General features: G+C 41.1%; 1 protein-coding gene across 1 annotated transcript; it reads left to right on the top strand.

Moving 5' to 3' along the window:
* Nucleotides 1-1,243: 1,243 nt before the first annotated feature.
* Nucleotides 1,244-6,234, top strand: IFNG (interferon gamma). The gene is made up of 4 exons (XM_026100389.2): nucleotides 1,244-1,366; nucleotides 3,314-3,382; nucleotides 3,737-3,916; nucleotides 5,354-6,234. Exons 1-4 carry the CDS (start codon nucleotides 1,244-1,246, stop codon nucleotides 5,477-5,479), a joined length of 498 nt encoding a protein of 165 aa, XP_025956174.1. The 3' UTR covers nucleotides 5,480-6,234.
* The last annotated feature ends 9,765 nt before the right edge of the window (nucleotides 6,235-15,999 follow it).

Below are 15,999 nucleotides of genomic sequence, written 5' to 3'. Positions count from 1 at the left end.
TGATTCTCATCTGTTTCTAATGAGCTACAGACATCCTCCACTGTAATCTCCATGAACTGAGCCCATACCCATCCTCTTCCTGATCTTCTTACTTTTTTCCTCTGGACTCCTGAGCTCTTCTTTCCCTGATGAGCCTCCTGTCTACCCTACATTCACGTGCTAAAACCTAAAATTACTTTGATTCCTTCAAAAGACACTTTGCAGTGAGCTCTTTTCCCATAATGTCTGCCAAACAGGGTTCAATTCCTCTACAATAATATTTTCCTCAACTATGCCCCAGAAAGAGCATTGTTGCAGGGGTCTGTATACACTTGGAGACCATCCTGTCTCTCTGTCTCCTTCCACTGGGCTAATTTCCATCCATGTCTTTCTGATATTGTATTCTACATACATTACATTAGTGCAAATGAATGTACAGGTGGGGAACATCAGTTATTGCCAAGCACAGAGCAGTGTCCTGAATACTAAACACTCTGCTCTTGCAGGTCATAGACAACCATGGAAGAGTTTACAGGGGCTAAGACTTAACATGATGCATCATTGTATCAGTTGTTGGAGCCTCACTTTCCTTGAGTCAAGTTTGAAGCCGGAGGTAAAGAAGGAGAAAGAGGCGTAAATCCATTTTAGACTATGAAAAGAAAGCAATTGATGTTTCACAGAAGGACAGCTGTAAGGAGAACATTTAAATTTCTATGTGACTCTGAAGAATTCAGTGGTAACCTCAGTGGTTACTTTAAAAGAATGCCAGAGAGGAGTTGTACTGACCCCATAACCACATGATATGATTTTTTTTCAGATGGCTTGTAAGAGTATGCTTGAACCACAATGAATACTCCTCATCTCGTATCATAATTTCCCCCTTTTCCCCAATCACATGTAAAAGAAACTTCAGAATCTGTCACGTAAATGTTACCATTTGATGAACCACTTAAAAATTTTCCAGGACCATGCTTTCAGAAAGACGCTTTCGAGGGATTCCCTCGATTAGCCCAAAACGAAGCGTTCTTATCTGACACTATCTTGTCTAAATATACACAGCCTGTGCTGACGAAATAAAAAATTTCAAGACCAGGTATAAATACCACTGACAGGCAGATGAAGTTCATTCGTCTACTTTCTTCTAATAGAAGATTTAACTATTAGAAGCTGAAGCTTTTGCTTCAATAGAACTAAAAGCACTGCTTTTAGGTCTGACGTCTCCCAGAAATTATCTGATCATTTTAACTGAATCATCATCAAGAAGATGACTTCCAAGACTTGCAGCTTGTTTGTTCTGTCTATCATCATGATTTATTTTGGACATTTTGGAAGTAGCTTAATCCTTGCTAATCTACAAAATGATATAGACAGCCTGAAAGCAGACTTTGTAAGTATACTCTTCTTTGGCATTTCTCTTCTCCTGCTGCTTATGCTTTAGATATTATCCAGACTTGAACACTGCTTGTCATAGACCTTAATGCAGCACTGTATCAGTAGAGGGTAATTATAGAACTAACTTTTCAACTGTATCACTTTTTTACATGAATATGGAAAATTTATTTGGTTTTACTAATCACTTTGACTACCATGATTCACTTTATCATTGCTGTTAACTAACATGATAGTTTGAGTCTACTTCAGGGACACTCAGTCCTTCACAAGAGCTTCTCCCAGCTCCATTCAGCCACTGATTACAAGAGCTATTTTATAAGATGAAAAACTTGAAGTAATTCAGATGCAATTTACAGAAAGATCTTTAGTTTTAGGTTAATAAGGTTAGTGGGGTAGTTAGTATTAGTTACCAACATAACCAGAATAGAGAAAGGACTTTTGCTTTAACAGCTGAATCTGTTATTTAATTAAATAAATAATATTTAATTAAATACATTAATTACCAATAATATTTAATTAAATTATTTAACATTATAGTAATAATTATTATTAATATGTTGCTCAGAGGTGGTTGCTACTGCTTATTCTTTAGCATCCTCCACCCATCCTATCTTCATGCTGTAGGAATATGAAGTAATATTACCTCTTTTCAGAGTGAATTTTGATAACTAATATTAACTCATCTATTTTCATTTAGAAGACTTCAGCTGGGATTAGTCATAGAGATAACAGATCTAGAATAGAGTTGCTTCTACTTCATAGCTTTTATTCTCAAAACAGGCTTTTGTTTGTTTCCTTAAATGCATTAAAGTACCCACAAGAGTCTGCCTCTATTTGCAGAGCTCCAGAATTTTTGTTTATATAAAAGTTGAAAGTAGCTGAGGAAATGACCTCAGAAGCCTAGTGTGATACTTGTTTGATGATTTCAAACTGCTAGAAGACCGGCTGTAATATTGACATTACATCCTAAATTTGCTGTTAGCACATTTTGGAGGGATTCTCTCCAGAAGTATAACTAAGTCAGACAGATCCTGAGAGGCAGTGAACGTTTTGCACTGAAATTAAAAACTCAGCTCCCCAGCAGGTGCTCGGCATCTCTCAGAGCTGCAAAACAAGGTTCAGCAAGGTGCTTAGCATGGGTGGCCAATCAGCCTACAAGGCTTCCACCAGCCTGCAAGTTTTCCCATTACACTCGTATATTTAAATTACTGAGTCGACAAAAAAGGAAACAGTGACTGCTGTATACAAAAACACACACACACACACAGACAGAGGAAAGGAAATGATTCACTTTACCTTGCCTTTGTAGGAGAATTGTATTGCTCTGTGTTTCCTAGAATCTGCTGCAGTGTGCAGCTAGCACCCGAGTGTTAAACGCGGGCCTGGCGAGCCTCTTGGGAGCCCACCACCCCAACGGGTCTACGAGTCTGACCGAAGCTGTAGTTTTATAATAAAATTAATCTGTCATTGTTCCATATGAGATTTTACTAAGGCTGGATAAATTTCAGCCCACAGACTCTGTGCTGGTGGGGCTTAGACTCATAAGAAAACAAGCCAAGACCAGATCAAACAATTTTCTAGCCAGTCGCTGCACACATTAATTAAGATTTATTTTCAGCTGTCAATACAAAAACTTGCAAAGATCATTTGGTAAAATATAGGGTGTTAAATGTCTCTAGTCAGATGAGTTATAGATGGAGAAGGCACTGAAAAGCATACTAACGCCATATCTGGGACTATGCAGTCATCCAGTGTGAGCTGATACTAAGAGATATTCACAACATTTCTCAAAAGTAAAAGTATTATAATAGCTGACAGCCAGTAGTGCAAAAAACATGTTTCTTTGTTTTCCAGTATTATATTTGCTTATTTGAATGGAGAATGCTTTTTGCCTTCTGATAAATATTGTTTATCTAACAGATGTGTATATTGTCCATTGCAGAACTCAAGTCTTCCAGACGTAGCTGATGGTGGATCTATTTTTACAGAGAAACTGAAACACTGGACAGAGGTGAGTCAGAACCAAGTATGACAAAGCATCTCAGGAGCTTTGCAAGACTCTTTTGGTGTGAAGCAACTCCCCAGCCCCGCGTAATCAAACAGGGTAGAAGGAACACGAGCAGGGACTGCTTCAGTAGCTTGCAAGAGAGGAAACTTTTCCCACTGAGATGCTCCCTGTAAAGATCAAGGTGCTTTATGCCACAACATGAGCTGATCCAGAGTCCAGGAGATGAGTTAAAGCATCTTTAACATGATCCTGTTCTAAGCTGCACTGAAAACCCCTAGCCGTTGGATTTTAGTTTCCAATCTTTCCCTGCTGATGGGTGCTCACAGCCCTTTCCTTTTGACTGGTTGTTTTCAACAGAGAAATGAAAAAAGGATCATTCTGAGCCAGATTGTTTCCATGTACCTGGAAATGCTTGAAAAAACTGACAAGTCGAAGGGGCATGTCAGACGCATATCTGAAGAGCTCTTCACTTTGAAAAACAGCCTTCCTGATGGCTTAAAGAAGCTGAAGGACCTCATGGACCTGAAAAAGCTTGAGGTAAGGAACTTTCCCTCTTTCTAAGGCTTGTGTAACTGCATTTTCCAGTTCAGGCTTGCGTCTGACTCAAGACAATAATGGTTCATTAACCAGTCTGGTAACCCCCCATTGGCTCAAATTAGTTCATATGGGAAAACCTGATGTTTCCAGCTGAACAGGCAGAAGTGGGTCTGTGGTGTGGGGCTTCGGTGTTGGGGTCTGTCTCCTGGGGTTTTGCTGGCACCCGGCACGGCACTGCGGCACAGAGCTGCCGCCTCTCGCCCACCTCTGCCACCTCCCCGGGGCAGGGATGGGGGCGGCAGGGCGGCCGCAGGGCCCAAAGCAGTTTTGCTTCTGCTGCTCTCCACGGTGTCTGCATTATGCCGTGGGGATACAAAAGTGAGACGTGCATGGTGACTCACACTGCCCAGGCCAACGGGCCCTAGCATGCATTTAACGGGGCATGGGTCTACGAAGCAAAGTCTAACCCCAGGCAGGACCGGTCCCAGCGAGGATATGCTGGGTCTTCATCTGCTATTCTGTACTAACAGCCAGAAACAAGCTTTTTTCATCCAGTTTCCATTTAGCGGCAACAGTGGTTTCAAAACAGAAAAACAGAGAGAAAACCTAGAATGAACGTTGAGGTTCAGGCCCCCAGATCAGGAAAAAACATATTTTTCAGTTCAGTTTGTCTCCATGTTTTTCTTCCTTTTGTTTAATGACGGAAATTGTTATAGTGGGGATTGTCAAATGTAGAATTATTTCACTTTTTGATGCGATGAAGATGGTTTGTAAGCAATCAGACACACGACACACTCTAAATTCCCTAATGGAGAGACATACTACTTAAACATGCTCCAGAGCATATTTATAGTTAATATTTATACTTATGTTTTTAGAAAGGCTCACAATATTACCAGCTTATGGGTTTAAATGATCTAAAAAGTAAAGCACTTAGAAGTCATTCAGCACACTTATCAGTCTTAACCTTAAGTCAAATGTTAACCATTTCACAGCCTTTTGTTATCTAAATCAGGTTGAACATTTGCAATCAGTTACAGCATGTCTCTGTAAGCTTTGAAGACACTTGCATAATGATTTAGTGAGTGAACGCTGATGACACAAACCAAGCCCTTTACAGGGGCCTGCACCCATACTCTGGCTGAGTTAGTTGCTCAGAGTAACTCAGAAACCATTGCAACGTATCAATAATTAATGAGTAGCTCCATTTCACAGAATATTGCTGGTTGTGGCATGTTGCAGAATAACACAGAAACTGGAAAACCAATATTTGTGAAAAGGTGGCTCTTCGTTATAGGAACTGGGTAGTAGACTAACTGCAAATTGCAGATTTCCCTCTATTTTACTCTCTCAACAACCCAGCCTGTAGGATGAGAGCATTAAATAATGACAGCTTTTGGCATGACCTTCATTCTGTTAATTTCTTACTCAAAACAGATGAGTGACCTGAAAATCCAACGCAAAGCTGTGAATGAGCTGTTGAGCGTCTTGCAAACACTAGTGGAGACCCCAGCTTCTTCAAAAAGGAAAAGGAGCCAGTTTCAGAGGAGATGCAAATGTTAATGATATCATATGGCCATTTGTACTGAGCTATTGTACAGATTGCCTTATGACGCACATTTTTTTTCATTTCAACCTTTTATTGAGCTTTTATATACATTTATTTATTAATATTTAAGTATTTTAAATAATTATTTATAAAGATACACCAGAGTATTTATACTTCCTACTGCTATGTGAGAAACAACTTTGTCTTAAAATCCTGTCTATCTGTTATATGTTTATTGACTGGAAAACACAGAAGGAGACAATGTTTACCCAGTTTCCACGTGGAAATACTGACTTGACATGATACTGTCCCCAGCTAGCCATCTGGTGGTGTCTTGATAGAGGGATGTTGTAAGATCAGTCTCATCATTCACCTATTTGGCATGAAAATGCAGGCACCAGGAAAACACATTCTTATTTGCTTAGCTTTAAGCATATGGAAATCTAATTCAAGCAAATAGGCATGCCTAAAGATAAGCAAATGCCAAAGCACTTTTCTGAACTGGGGCCTTGATGACTTACTGATGCTGATCACTGTTATGCACTGGAGTGACTAGGAGGCTAGGCTACACAGTAATTCCAGGAGACGTGACTGACTGTAATGCACTGACTTAACTTCAGCTCACTGATTTTCAAAAAGTGCTATTTTTTTGTATTAAATCATTTGAATGTGTCTGATGTCATTATATTTATTTGGAGGTAGTAGTATGGAAGTTTTTATCTCAGGGACTATATTTTTGTACTGAAATATTATTTAAAAAAACTTTAGATTTCACAGTGAATGCTTTTAAAAAATGTTGATATTGAATAAAAAATTTAAAAAAATAAAGTGTGCTTGCATATTTATGTGCCAGATTCTCTGTGAAAAGAGCACCTGCACTCATCTTCTCTTCTGCGGTCACAACCGAGTGACTCGGTAATCCTGGAGACTTGAACCGATTTTGTAGGAAACAGCTGTTCTTATTTGTACTCATTGCAGACATACATGTATTACAAATGAAATAACGCTGTGGGATTTCTCCCTTTCCAGGGCTAAGTGCAAGAAGCCCCTCTGTGCATTTAGCATAGACAGCCTGGCCTTCTGCATGCGACTGCTCCATGAGCCACCGCTCCAAAGGGAAACATTGCCCTCCAAGGAAGCAAAGCCAGCTGTAGCAGCTTGCTATTCTGTTGTTCCTTAATACCGTAACATAAAAGAAAAGAAAACAAACAAACACTAGCAGAGAAGGTTCAAGCATCTTTACTTTGAGTCTCCACACCAGTTCTGACTGAATTAATACTCTGTTTTTGGAATTTAGAGCCAGGACTGGTTAGGAGCTCAAAGGAAAGTTGCCTGCTTTATTACTGGTCAGCCTACAGTCCTTCCACACCTCACCAAAGGGGTCCATGGGAAAATAATTCAGGCCATCGCTGTACATCTATCAGAAATATTGTCTGGTGGGTCCTGCCTTAGGTGCATGTTCCCATGTCTGTGATGCTGTCCGTGCTGTGCCATCCCACGTATTCCTGCTGTCACCCACTTAGCCAGATGCAGGCTCTGGTCTGGCTCAAAATAGCAGGGGACTGGGGGGAAGTTGTTGCTCAGCCACAACATTTTGCGGGATGGTTCACTGTGCCACTGCTTGTGCTAGTGCTGCGTTGCAGGGGCGGGGATGCAGGGAGGGAATGAGCAGCCTGGAGACAGAGCAACAGCTGGCACTGCTGCCAAAATGTGTTTGTATGCTCTGATTTCAGTAGGTGTATTTTTTTTTAAATTTAGAAGGGCTCTTATGTTCCACTGGAAAGTTTTTAAGCATCTTCAGACTTTCATAATAAATCCGACACCAGATTTTGCAAAGATTTACCAGCGCTGTCGTAGTTATATAGCCACTCAAAAGAACCCAAATAATTTGTCTCAGATACTGGCCTTGCCCTGAGCCTTCCCTATTCAGCATGCGTATGTGAGACTCATTTCTACTGGGGGCATAGGATCAACTGCTGAACTAGTCATTCCTTGCTTTGCTCTGTTAATATGATAATAGTGCTAGAGAAGAACAGCAGAAAAATCAGACTCCACAAGACCACATATTTTTTTCCTCAATTGTACGCCAAACAAATGAGGTAAATCATTTCTAAGATGAAAGCTTGTCATCTCTCCTCTCATTTTCAGTTAAGCTAAATTTTAGCATGAAATGAATTCTAATGGCTATCCTAAATATTTCCAACCAGAAACATAACAAAGTTGTTGAACATTTTTGCTGACGGTCAGTGCAGATTTTTCCAGCTATGCAGCCTGAGGAAGAGAGTTAATAGACGCATATGCATGGGAGTAAAAATATATTATCTACTATCTAACAGTTAAGCTTAGAAAAGCAGAAAATCAAAAGAAAAGACAAAATAGTCTCAGAAGGTCTCTGCGGTTTATGGGCCGCACATTTATTCTGTCCTTGCTCTCTCTTTCTGCATAGCTCTTTTGCCCTCTCCCTCTTCTCTCCTGCTCACAGACAAGGAGGCGCAGGCATTCATGCGCTCAGCGTAGCTGGATCAAAAACTAGCGTTCATCGCAGGGCAGCCAGCAGGGGCTGGGAGCAGGCGATAGGGAAGGGGGTAAGACCAGGGACAGCAGGTAGTGGTGCAGCCCCAGGGTGCTCCTGCAGCCCCCAGCGATTCTGCAGCTAAGGCCAGAGGTAGGGGCTTTGCTCTTATTAACCCAAGCGCTTTTCCCCCATGAATGTGTCCGATGACTTTTTAACCCCCGGGTAGACCTTTAGCATATGTAAACATGTTAACCCCATGTAAGCAATATTGCGTGTTGTATGAAGAAACAGCTCCTGCGCTTGGTTTGAAGCTGATACTTGCTAGCTTCACACCTCTACCTTGGAAGAGGCAAGGAACACCCCGTGCACCTCCTCCCTGCCACGTGTCCATCTAGAGGCGTTTATTTTATCCCCACTCGGCTGTCTCTTTCGCAGTCTGAAGGGTCCTAGTTTATTTAGTTGCCTCCCATGTGGAAGCCATGCTACAACATCTGCTGCTTTTTACTGATTGTTTTTGAAACCATTTCAGTTCTCCTATACTCTTTTTGGGACAGTGGACTAGTGCCACATACCAAGGACAAAGTGAGCCTTGGGTTTGTACAGCGGCATAGTGATGTTTTCTGTGTCGCGTGCTCTAGCATGTGTTCCTAGCCTTCTCTCTGACATTTCTACCACTGCTGAGCAGAGCTGATCTTTTTAAAGTGCTAACTGTTGTAATCCTAAAATCTTGTTCCTTAGAAACACTAGCCTACTCAGAGCCTCTCACTGTGCATGTAAAACGAGGATTGTTTCTTGCTATGTGCATAATTTTACAATTGACGGCACTGGTTTCAATCTGCCCTCTTATTGCCTTGTGGCTCTGCATTTTGAGGTTCTTTTATAGTTGTTTGCATCTGGACCTCCTTTCTACTACCCTGAATACCTTAGTACATCAGCAACTTTCGTTATTTCACAATTTGCCCGGTTTCCCAAATTGCTGATTGCTACATTAAAAGGCACAAGCCAGTCACAACTGCACCCTCTTAACTGCAAAAACCATATGCTGATTCCTACCCCTTATTTCCTATCTTTTAACCAGTTGCGTATATACGTGAGGACTTGCTTACCACGTGACAGCATCACTTCTTGAGAAGCCTTTAGCATAAGATTTACTGAGATTCTTTTGGAGATGAAAGCTGGTTGTGTTATTTGGCTCTCCCTTGTCTACATACTCACTGACTCTTCAGTAAGTGCTGGTATGGCGGAGCGGCATGACTTGCTTTCACACACGTCACGTCTACTCTTCTCCTGTGTACCACATTCATCCATGGGCCCACTCTGTATCGGTATTGCTGGGTATGGATGTCAGCTTTACTGGCTTGCAGTTCTCCGGGCTTCCCCTGGGACCTTTCAGAAAATTCGTAGCATATAAGCCCACCCTGTGCATCCCTGGTACGGGGGAAAACTCAAGTGACAGGTTGTGTCGCACAGTCAGCAGTTCAGCCGTTTCACCCCTGAGTCCTGCAGGACCCTGGGGTGACTGCTGTCGGTCCAAACCTGTCCTTGCTGTCACCTTCCTTCTCAGGTCAGGCAGTGACCAATGGATTTTTTGCTCACCAGGTGGCAGGACTAACAAATTTTTAAAAGTCCTGAGATGGGAGGGGGGGGGGGGGGAGATTTTCTGCCCAGAGGAAATCTTTGGCAGACAAGTGTGGGATTTTCAGCCCCAAATAGCTATTCATGCAAAAACTCCCACCTGTCTATCGTCTTGTGTAGAACAGAGGAGTGGTAACAGCAAATTTGGCAATGCATAGGATGTACGTAGGCTGCTGAAGTAGGCGAAGAGCAGCATAACTGCCTGGCAGCAGCAACAGATATGACTTCTGAGTGTATTATGTTGCAGCTGGTCCTGGTGCACGATAGGAAAATAAGGCTACTCCTCCTCCAGCTTCCCCTTTTCTTCTTTTCTTTCTCAGGTTCCTACTCACAGAGAACAAACTCTTCCTGGGAAAGAATAAGGGAATCCTAAGCTAGAAATTTAGCTGCAGAAGTAAGCAGGGAAATGCCTTGATCAGTGGCGAGGATGGCTATAGCTGTAGTGTCATGCTGGAGGAGCCCAAGATGAAAGAGGGTTAAGTTACCTCTTGTTCAGTGCGGGCAAGAACCTGCCACACCACTCCACGCTCACTGCTGAGCTGCAGGTAAACAGGTGTCATTTGCAATGTTTCCCCCTAAATCACAGGTCTAAGATGACCTTGATGTTAGAAAATAGAAAATAAACTGGTCGGAGAAACCTGGTCTGTCCAGCAGCCCAGGGCTGGGAGTTAGGGCCACTCCAGCAGCTTTTGGAGGCCTGCATTTAACACTTCACGGGATCGGGTCCCGTACAGAATCTGGCCTGCCTTTCCGCCATGTGTCTGCCAAGTGCATGGATATAAACAGCATGCACGTGTGACACAACGTGAAGTTTTTGATCAGTGATACATATAGGTATATTTTGTTTGGGGATAGCTGAGGATTTCCCTGTATTCATAGCCAGATACACTACTCTTCCAGCGTGCTCCCTATAGGTTCACCCTCGTAAGGGGCTGACAGTTCTCTGGAAGATGCCATTAATAAGAATTAACAGCACTCAACACTTCTCAGGTATTTTCATCATGTCACAGATAGTGCTTATGTAAGTAAAATGAGATGCAGGAAAATATATGTATTTGCATAATCGTTTCCACAGAAAAGTATTCTTGAAAAGTGTATCATTCTTTTCCCATAGGTTTATATACAATGAACCCCAAAGCAATGACACTTTGCAGGAAAGTCATTCCAGAACTCACGATTTTATGCTATCCTCAGGCTGTTAATGTCATCAGCGGTAAGGAAATTCCCCCACACCTACCCCTCTTTTGCTTCTGAAGGTCAGACAACAGATGCTGCTGACTGGCAAATCCCTGTCTAGGGCATGCCCAACTCTGTCCTCAGTCCATTTTCCTGTCTACCTGCCCTAGCAATCTAGAGTTGTTGATCCTGTAACATGATCTTGCACCTCCTCCGCAGATCTCGCTTTTCCTCAAAGACTGTAGATGTTGATGGTTTACGTTCTTTTTGGAACAGATTTAGATGTTCTATTTTAGTTTCATCTTTAGAGGGACCATTCAACAGAAACACTGTGCAAATAATGCTTTTCCATTAGTTTTAAATTTTGTTGCAGTGATCTATAAAATATTTCCTCCTCACTTGGGCTACATGTACATGACTACGTTACCTCAGAGAACCTTGATGCTAAATTGAATGGTACAATTAACGTGTAAAATATACACATGAGTTGAAAATTCAGCTACCATGCTAAACAAATGCTAAACAACTCAGTCTTACTAGTGAAAAGCTAGTTTGATGCAGTTCCCTTGAACTATAATTCCTAGTGCAGCTTTCTTCCACTTGAGGATTCTGTTACGGGCTGCTTGATTTCAAAACTCACTAGAGTCAATGGAAAGATTCACTTTGATTTCAAAATGATTTGAATCAAAATCTAGGTGAATAGGATGTTAGGGTCTTTCTTTCCTTTGAGTGGTGAGCCCACACAAAGGGGTCTATTAAAAGAAACAATATAAAAAATGAATTTTTAAAAATCAAATATTTCACAAGTAATAAAAGCAAATTGGCAACCACTTAATGCAAAGGATAATATTCCTGTTTTCCCTGAATATTTCTCAGAATTCTTCAAGTCTGCACTTAGTATACACTCTTTAGAAGTATAAAGTATGTGACTAGCTTCACATACAGACGACGGGCTCTGTTTAATTTGTACAGTCCAGTCTTTCAGTCTTGAGGTTCCTGAATCATGCTTCTCTTATGGCCACTCCTGGCACCCAGGGAACACCTTGTACCTAATTCTAGAAAGATTACTCTTTGTAAAGCTAAATTGTTCTGGTTTTGATCACAAATAAATGTGTTATACTCCATTCCTTCTTCTAGCCCCACATAAGTATGCTTGGCATAAAATGGTTGTGAATTTATTGAAGGGCCATATTTATTGGTAAATGAAAAAACTTTCAAAAAGGCATAAAATACCAGGCAAAAAATAAATTCAAAATGTGTACAGTATTTTTCAGAGATTTGTAGAAAATATATAAAACACTGCTATTTGTCCTATATTGTTCAAATACTTGCTCTCTTAGCTTGTAGATTAGCAGAGGAGTTTAAGAAAAATGGTATATGAACTCAATGAATCTTTGTGGTTTCTCATCTGAAGCAAACAAGCAATGATGAAAGTCTACTCATGCTATCCAGCTGATGAAGCTTATGCTACCTATCTAGCAATTTTTTTTCCATAGGCATTGTAAAAATTATTTGCTTCCTGAACACCACAAAAAATATCTTGTGAGATGGTTTCTATCACAAGTGGCTAATGACATGGATATGAATGGAAAAAAGTAGTCAGTTGAAAACCTTGAACTAGTCTTTTAATTAAGTTGGCTCTTCATTTTCACAGCATTCTTATGAATTCTAAAATCATGTATGGACTGCACAAATGGTACATAAATATATTCTAGACAGAGGACAATAATTCAGAGAAAAAATATCCATGCATTTGTGCCTCTATCTCCAAAATAAGCCATACACTCGCAGTCAAAAAGGTACCTTTTAAACTGCATAAAAAGAACCAGAGTCTCAGATGAAAAGTAGAAATCATCTCAGCTAAATTGTTTCCATTCAGGATTGAAAGTTGCATCCAAATAAGCATTTATCATGCCATAAACGAACATGTGTAGTTCCTTTCTTAAAATGATTGGAAACCTAAACATACTCTCATTTTCCCTTTTTATAAAAATGACATTTTCACTACCATGGAATTGACCCAGTTGGAAGTCCTGTCTCAAACAAGAGATGCTTTTGGAGGACACAGGATGGTCCCTCTGACTTCTCAGTGGGAGGAGAAGCTCTTTTGGTCATGCTCACTTTATACAACTTGATTTAATAGCTTTTAGCTGGGACCAACACCTAATGAGCTACTATCAAATATTATTACTTAATCTAGTCAACTGATACGGTTATGTCCTGTCCATTTCATCTTCTGTGGTATCCATTAATTGAAGAGATTCTTCCTCACCCACAGAAGAAATGAGTCTGACAATTAAGTGTGGGAGGTTTACTTCTTGTCTGGCTATTTCTTACCTGTGGCTAACTGGTTTTGTCTTCGTAGGAAAGTCTGTGGGTTTTGCTGCTTTTTTTACTGTAAGCATTTTCTCCCAGGTAGTTATTCTTAGTTTGTCTCTATTTGAGTTAGAAGAGTTCTCCTGTTTAATACCTCCCCTCCCCCAGGAATATGTAAGGCACATACAGTAAATTCAGCATCCAAGTAGCTTTGTTATTCTGACATATCAGCATGAGCACAGTTATTGCTTTTCGCCTCCAAAGAGGACTGAGGGGGGACAGGTGTCCTTGAGTTCATAAATGTCTTTTTTAGCCCAAGTTTTAGCCCAAGAAGAAAGATGAGTTTTCTTTTCACTATAGCCCTGCTTTGCCTCCACAAGGTACTGCCACACCACATTTCATCTTACTCAGATGCTGCACACACTCATGCAGCTCGCATGAAATATGTCTTCCCTGTAGCAGAATCAATTCATTTGTACTTAGCACCTGGAATATGCAGTTGAGTTTAACTATTAAACAAAGCACTTGGAAAGGAATCATTAATTTTCAGGTATTTGAGAAGGCTGTGATGAGGGAAGGTCTGAAATGAAATGCAGAAGAGATCCAACACAGTAACACCATCTGATATTTAGCTCGGTTTCATATCACCTCATCTGGGTTCAGCCTCAGCCAGCCAGAGGCAAGTCAAATTTTCTTTCCTTCAGAAACACAGCTTTAAAAATCACTGAGCTGTCTGGACAGAAATTTGCCCCTGGGCTGACCTCCAACGCCGACCTGTTGGGAACTCTGCACACAGCTCAGCTCAGACCCCTGCCTTGCCTCCAGCTTGCACAGGCAACTAAAACAACAGAAAAGCAAACTGTAGACCTTGTGACATGGAGGGTAGCTACCATTGCTTACAGAGACGTATGGCTCAATGAGCCATTATTTCTTGCATATCTCTAATATATAGCACTACATACCTGCTGTTGCTGGACCGCTTGCAATCAGAGATGGTCAAGCTCACTGTGACAAATCTTCAGGTGAACAAGTTTTTATTAAGAAGGTGAGTGAATACCACCGTGGTCTTGCGCAGTTGTGGTCAAAACTAAGCAGTGAGCACAGTTTGCAGCAATGGAGCAAAGAGTTCAAACCCAATGCGTTGAAGTAGCACTTAAATGATCTTATTTATCTGCTCTTCAGTGTAGATATTTGTAGAAAGAAGACACTAAATTAGTCACAAGGCTATTGAACAAAACATCTGGCTGACTCATAAAAGTAAAGTAAAGTGACAGTAAAGTAACTGAAAGACTATGGGCAGGAAAAACAGTTTACGGTTACTTTTCCAAGATATTAAAGAACAGTGGAAAGGAGTGGCTAATGTAAAAGTCAAGGATGATTGTTATTGCAAGGGGATTAGATTATTTCATCATTCATGGACTATATCGCCTATCAATTGATAATGCTTTACAAGAAAAAAAATAATGGTTCATATTCTTTTTAAAAAAATCAGATTTCAGAAAGTCTGCATTAGAATGGGTGTCACCTACTCTAGTTAAAAGTTGCTCAGACACCCTACAGTTTTTGACTGGCACATCTGTACTGCAGAGGCAGACAGGCAAGGCAAACGAAAGTCATGAGAATGGGTTCTATCAGCTGAAGAATGAGAAGGAAAACGTGGCTGGGAGTAAAGGCATTTAGCAGCTGGAAGGCAAAGAAGGCACGATGAACAGATGCTCAAGTGCAAAATGATTTTGAGTGTTTGCTGCACAGACATAAATGAATCTAAGACGTAAATGAATCTAGGAGCATGCCTGGAGATGGGAACCCTCGAGGGGACAGGTCTGTGCTCCCATCTCCCAGGGGCCCAGAGGGGGAAGCCCTGAAGCTCTGGGCGTTACAGCCCCGAGCGGAGGGGAATGTCACGCTCTCCTTCAATGTTGCAGGTTGAATCATCAGCCCCACGGGCGAGGCAGGCGTTAACCCAGCTTCACAGGCTGCCGCTGAGGACCAAGCGCGAGGGTGGGTAGAGCAGGGCAGCTCCTGCCCCAGTGTCTGCTGCCTCCAGAGAGGCTCAACTCACCGGATGCTTCCACCTAGCTCCTCAAGCCTTCCTTTCTTGCCACCCTCTGTTTTCTAAGGAAGATAGCATTTTTCCATAAGTAGAAACCTATACCTATTGATTTAACTATGTTTAATATCTTGCATTAATGAAGCAATTTATGCCTTTATCTTAATTACCCTTTAATTTTACAAGCTGGTTTACTTGTTAGCCTTTGAGCTAGAGCAGTAATTGAATGCATCGTTTTGGCTGGAAATGGCTTGTTTTCATGTTCTTGAGCCGTTATGACTGCTGTCTTGGGGTTACGATTCAAAATAAACCTATTTGCCGAGCAAACAGGGATCCCAAGAGATGGCAGACTGGACTCCAGAAGTTGTGGGAATAGTTTCATTGGTATTACAGTATTTTGAGGTTTGTTAATTTACATTGTACAAAACCTAAATTTTGTGCCAAACTTATCTGGCAGGACTGATTTACTCCTCTTTGAGATAGAATTATGGAGTTTCCCAGATGGTTTCCTTGGTAACAATATTTTGTTGTATCGTTTTGGGGAAGGATTAAAATAAAAAGGAAGCTTTTTTCCCTACCTCTTTTGTTCCAGGTTGTTTATGCAGTAGGGTAAGATATTTAATTTTATACTAATATCCTCTTGAAAAAGCAAGATACATATCTCAAGGTGAAGGTAACAAGGCTGGTCGGATCATTTACAAGACAAATACGTAGATCCAAGAGGAACCTTGTGAGTTTTGAATTTCACTGCTCTACTCTCCTCTTAATGAGAAAGTTACAGAAAAAAACATGGATTTGCTGAACTGGCTATTTCTATAGGCTATAAAAATTCCATTTCACGT

Source organism: Dromaius novaehollandiae, chromosome 1 (assembly GCF_036370855.1).
Source record: "Dromaius novaehollandiae isolate bDroNov1 chromosome 1, bDroNov1.hap1, whole genome shotgun sequence".
Lineage (NCBI taxonomy): Eukaryota > Metazoa > Chordata > Aves > Casuariiformes > Dromaiidae > Dromaius > Dromaius novaehollandiae.
This window is presented reverse-complemented; position numbering and strand designations above follow the sequence as displayed.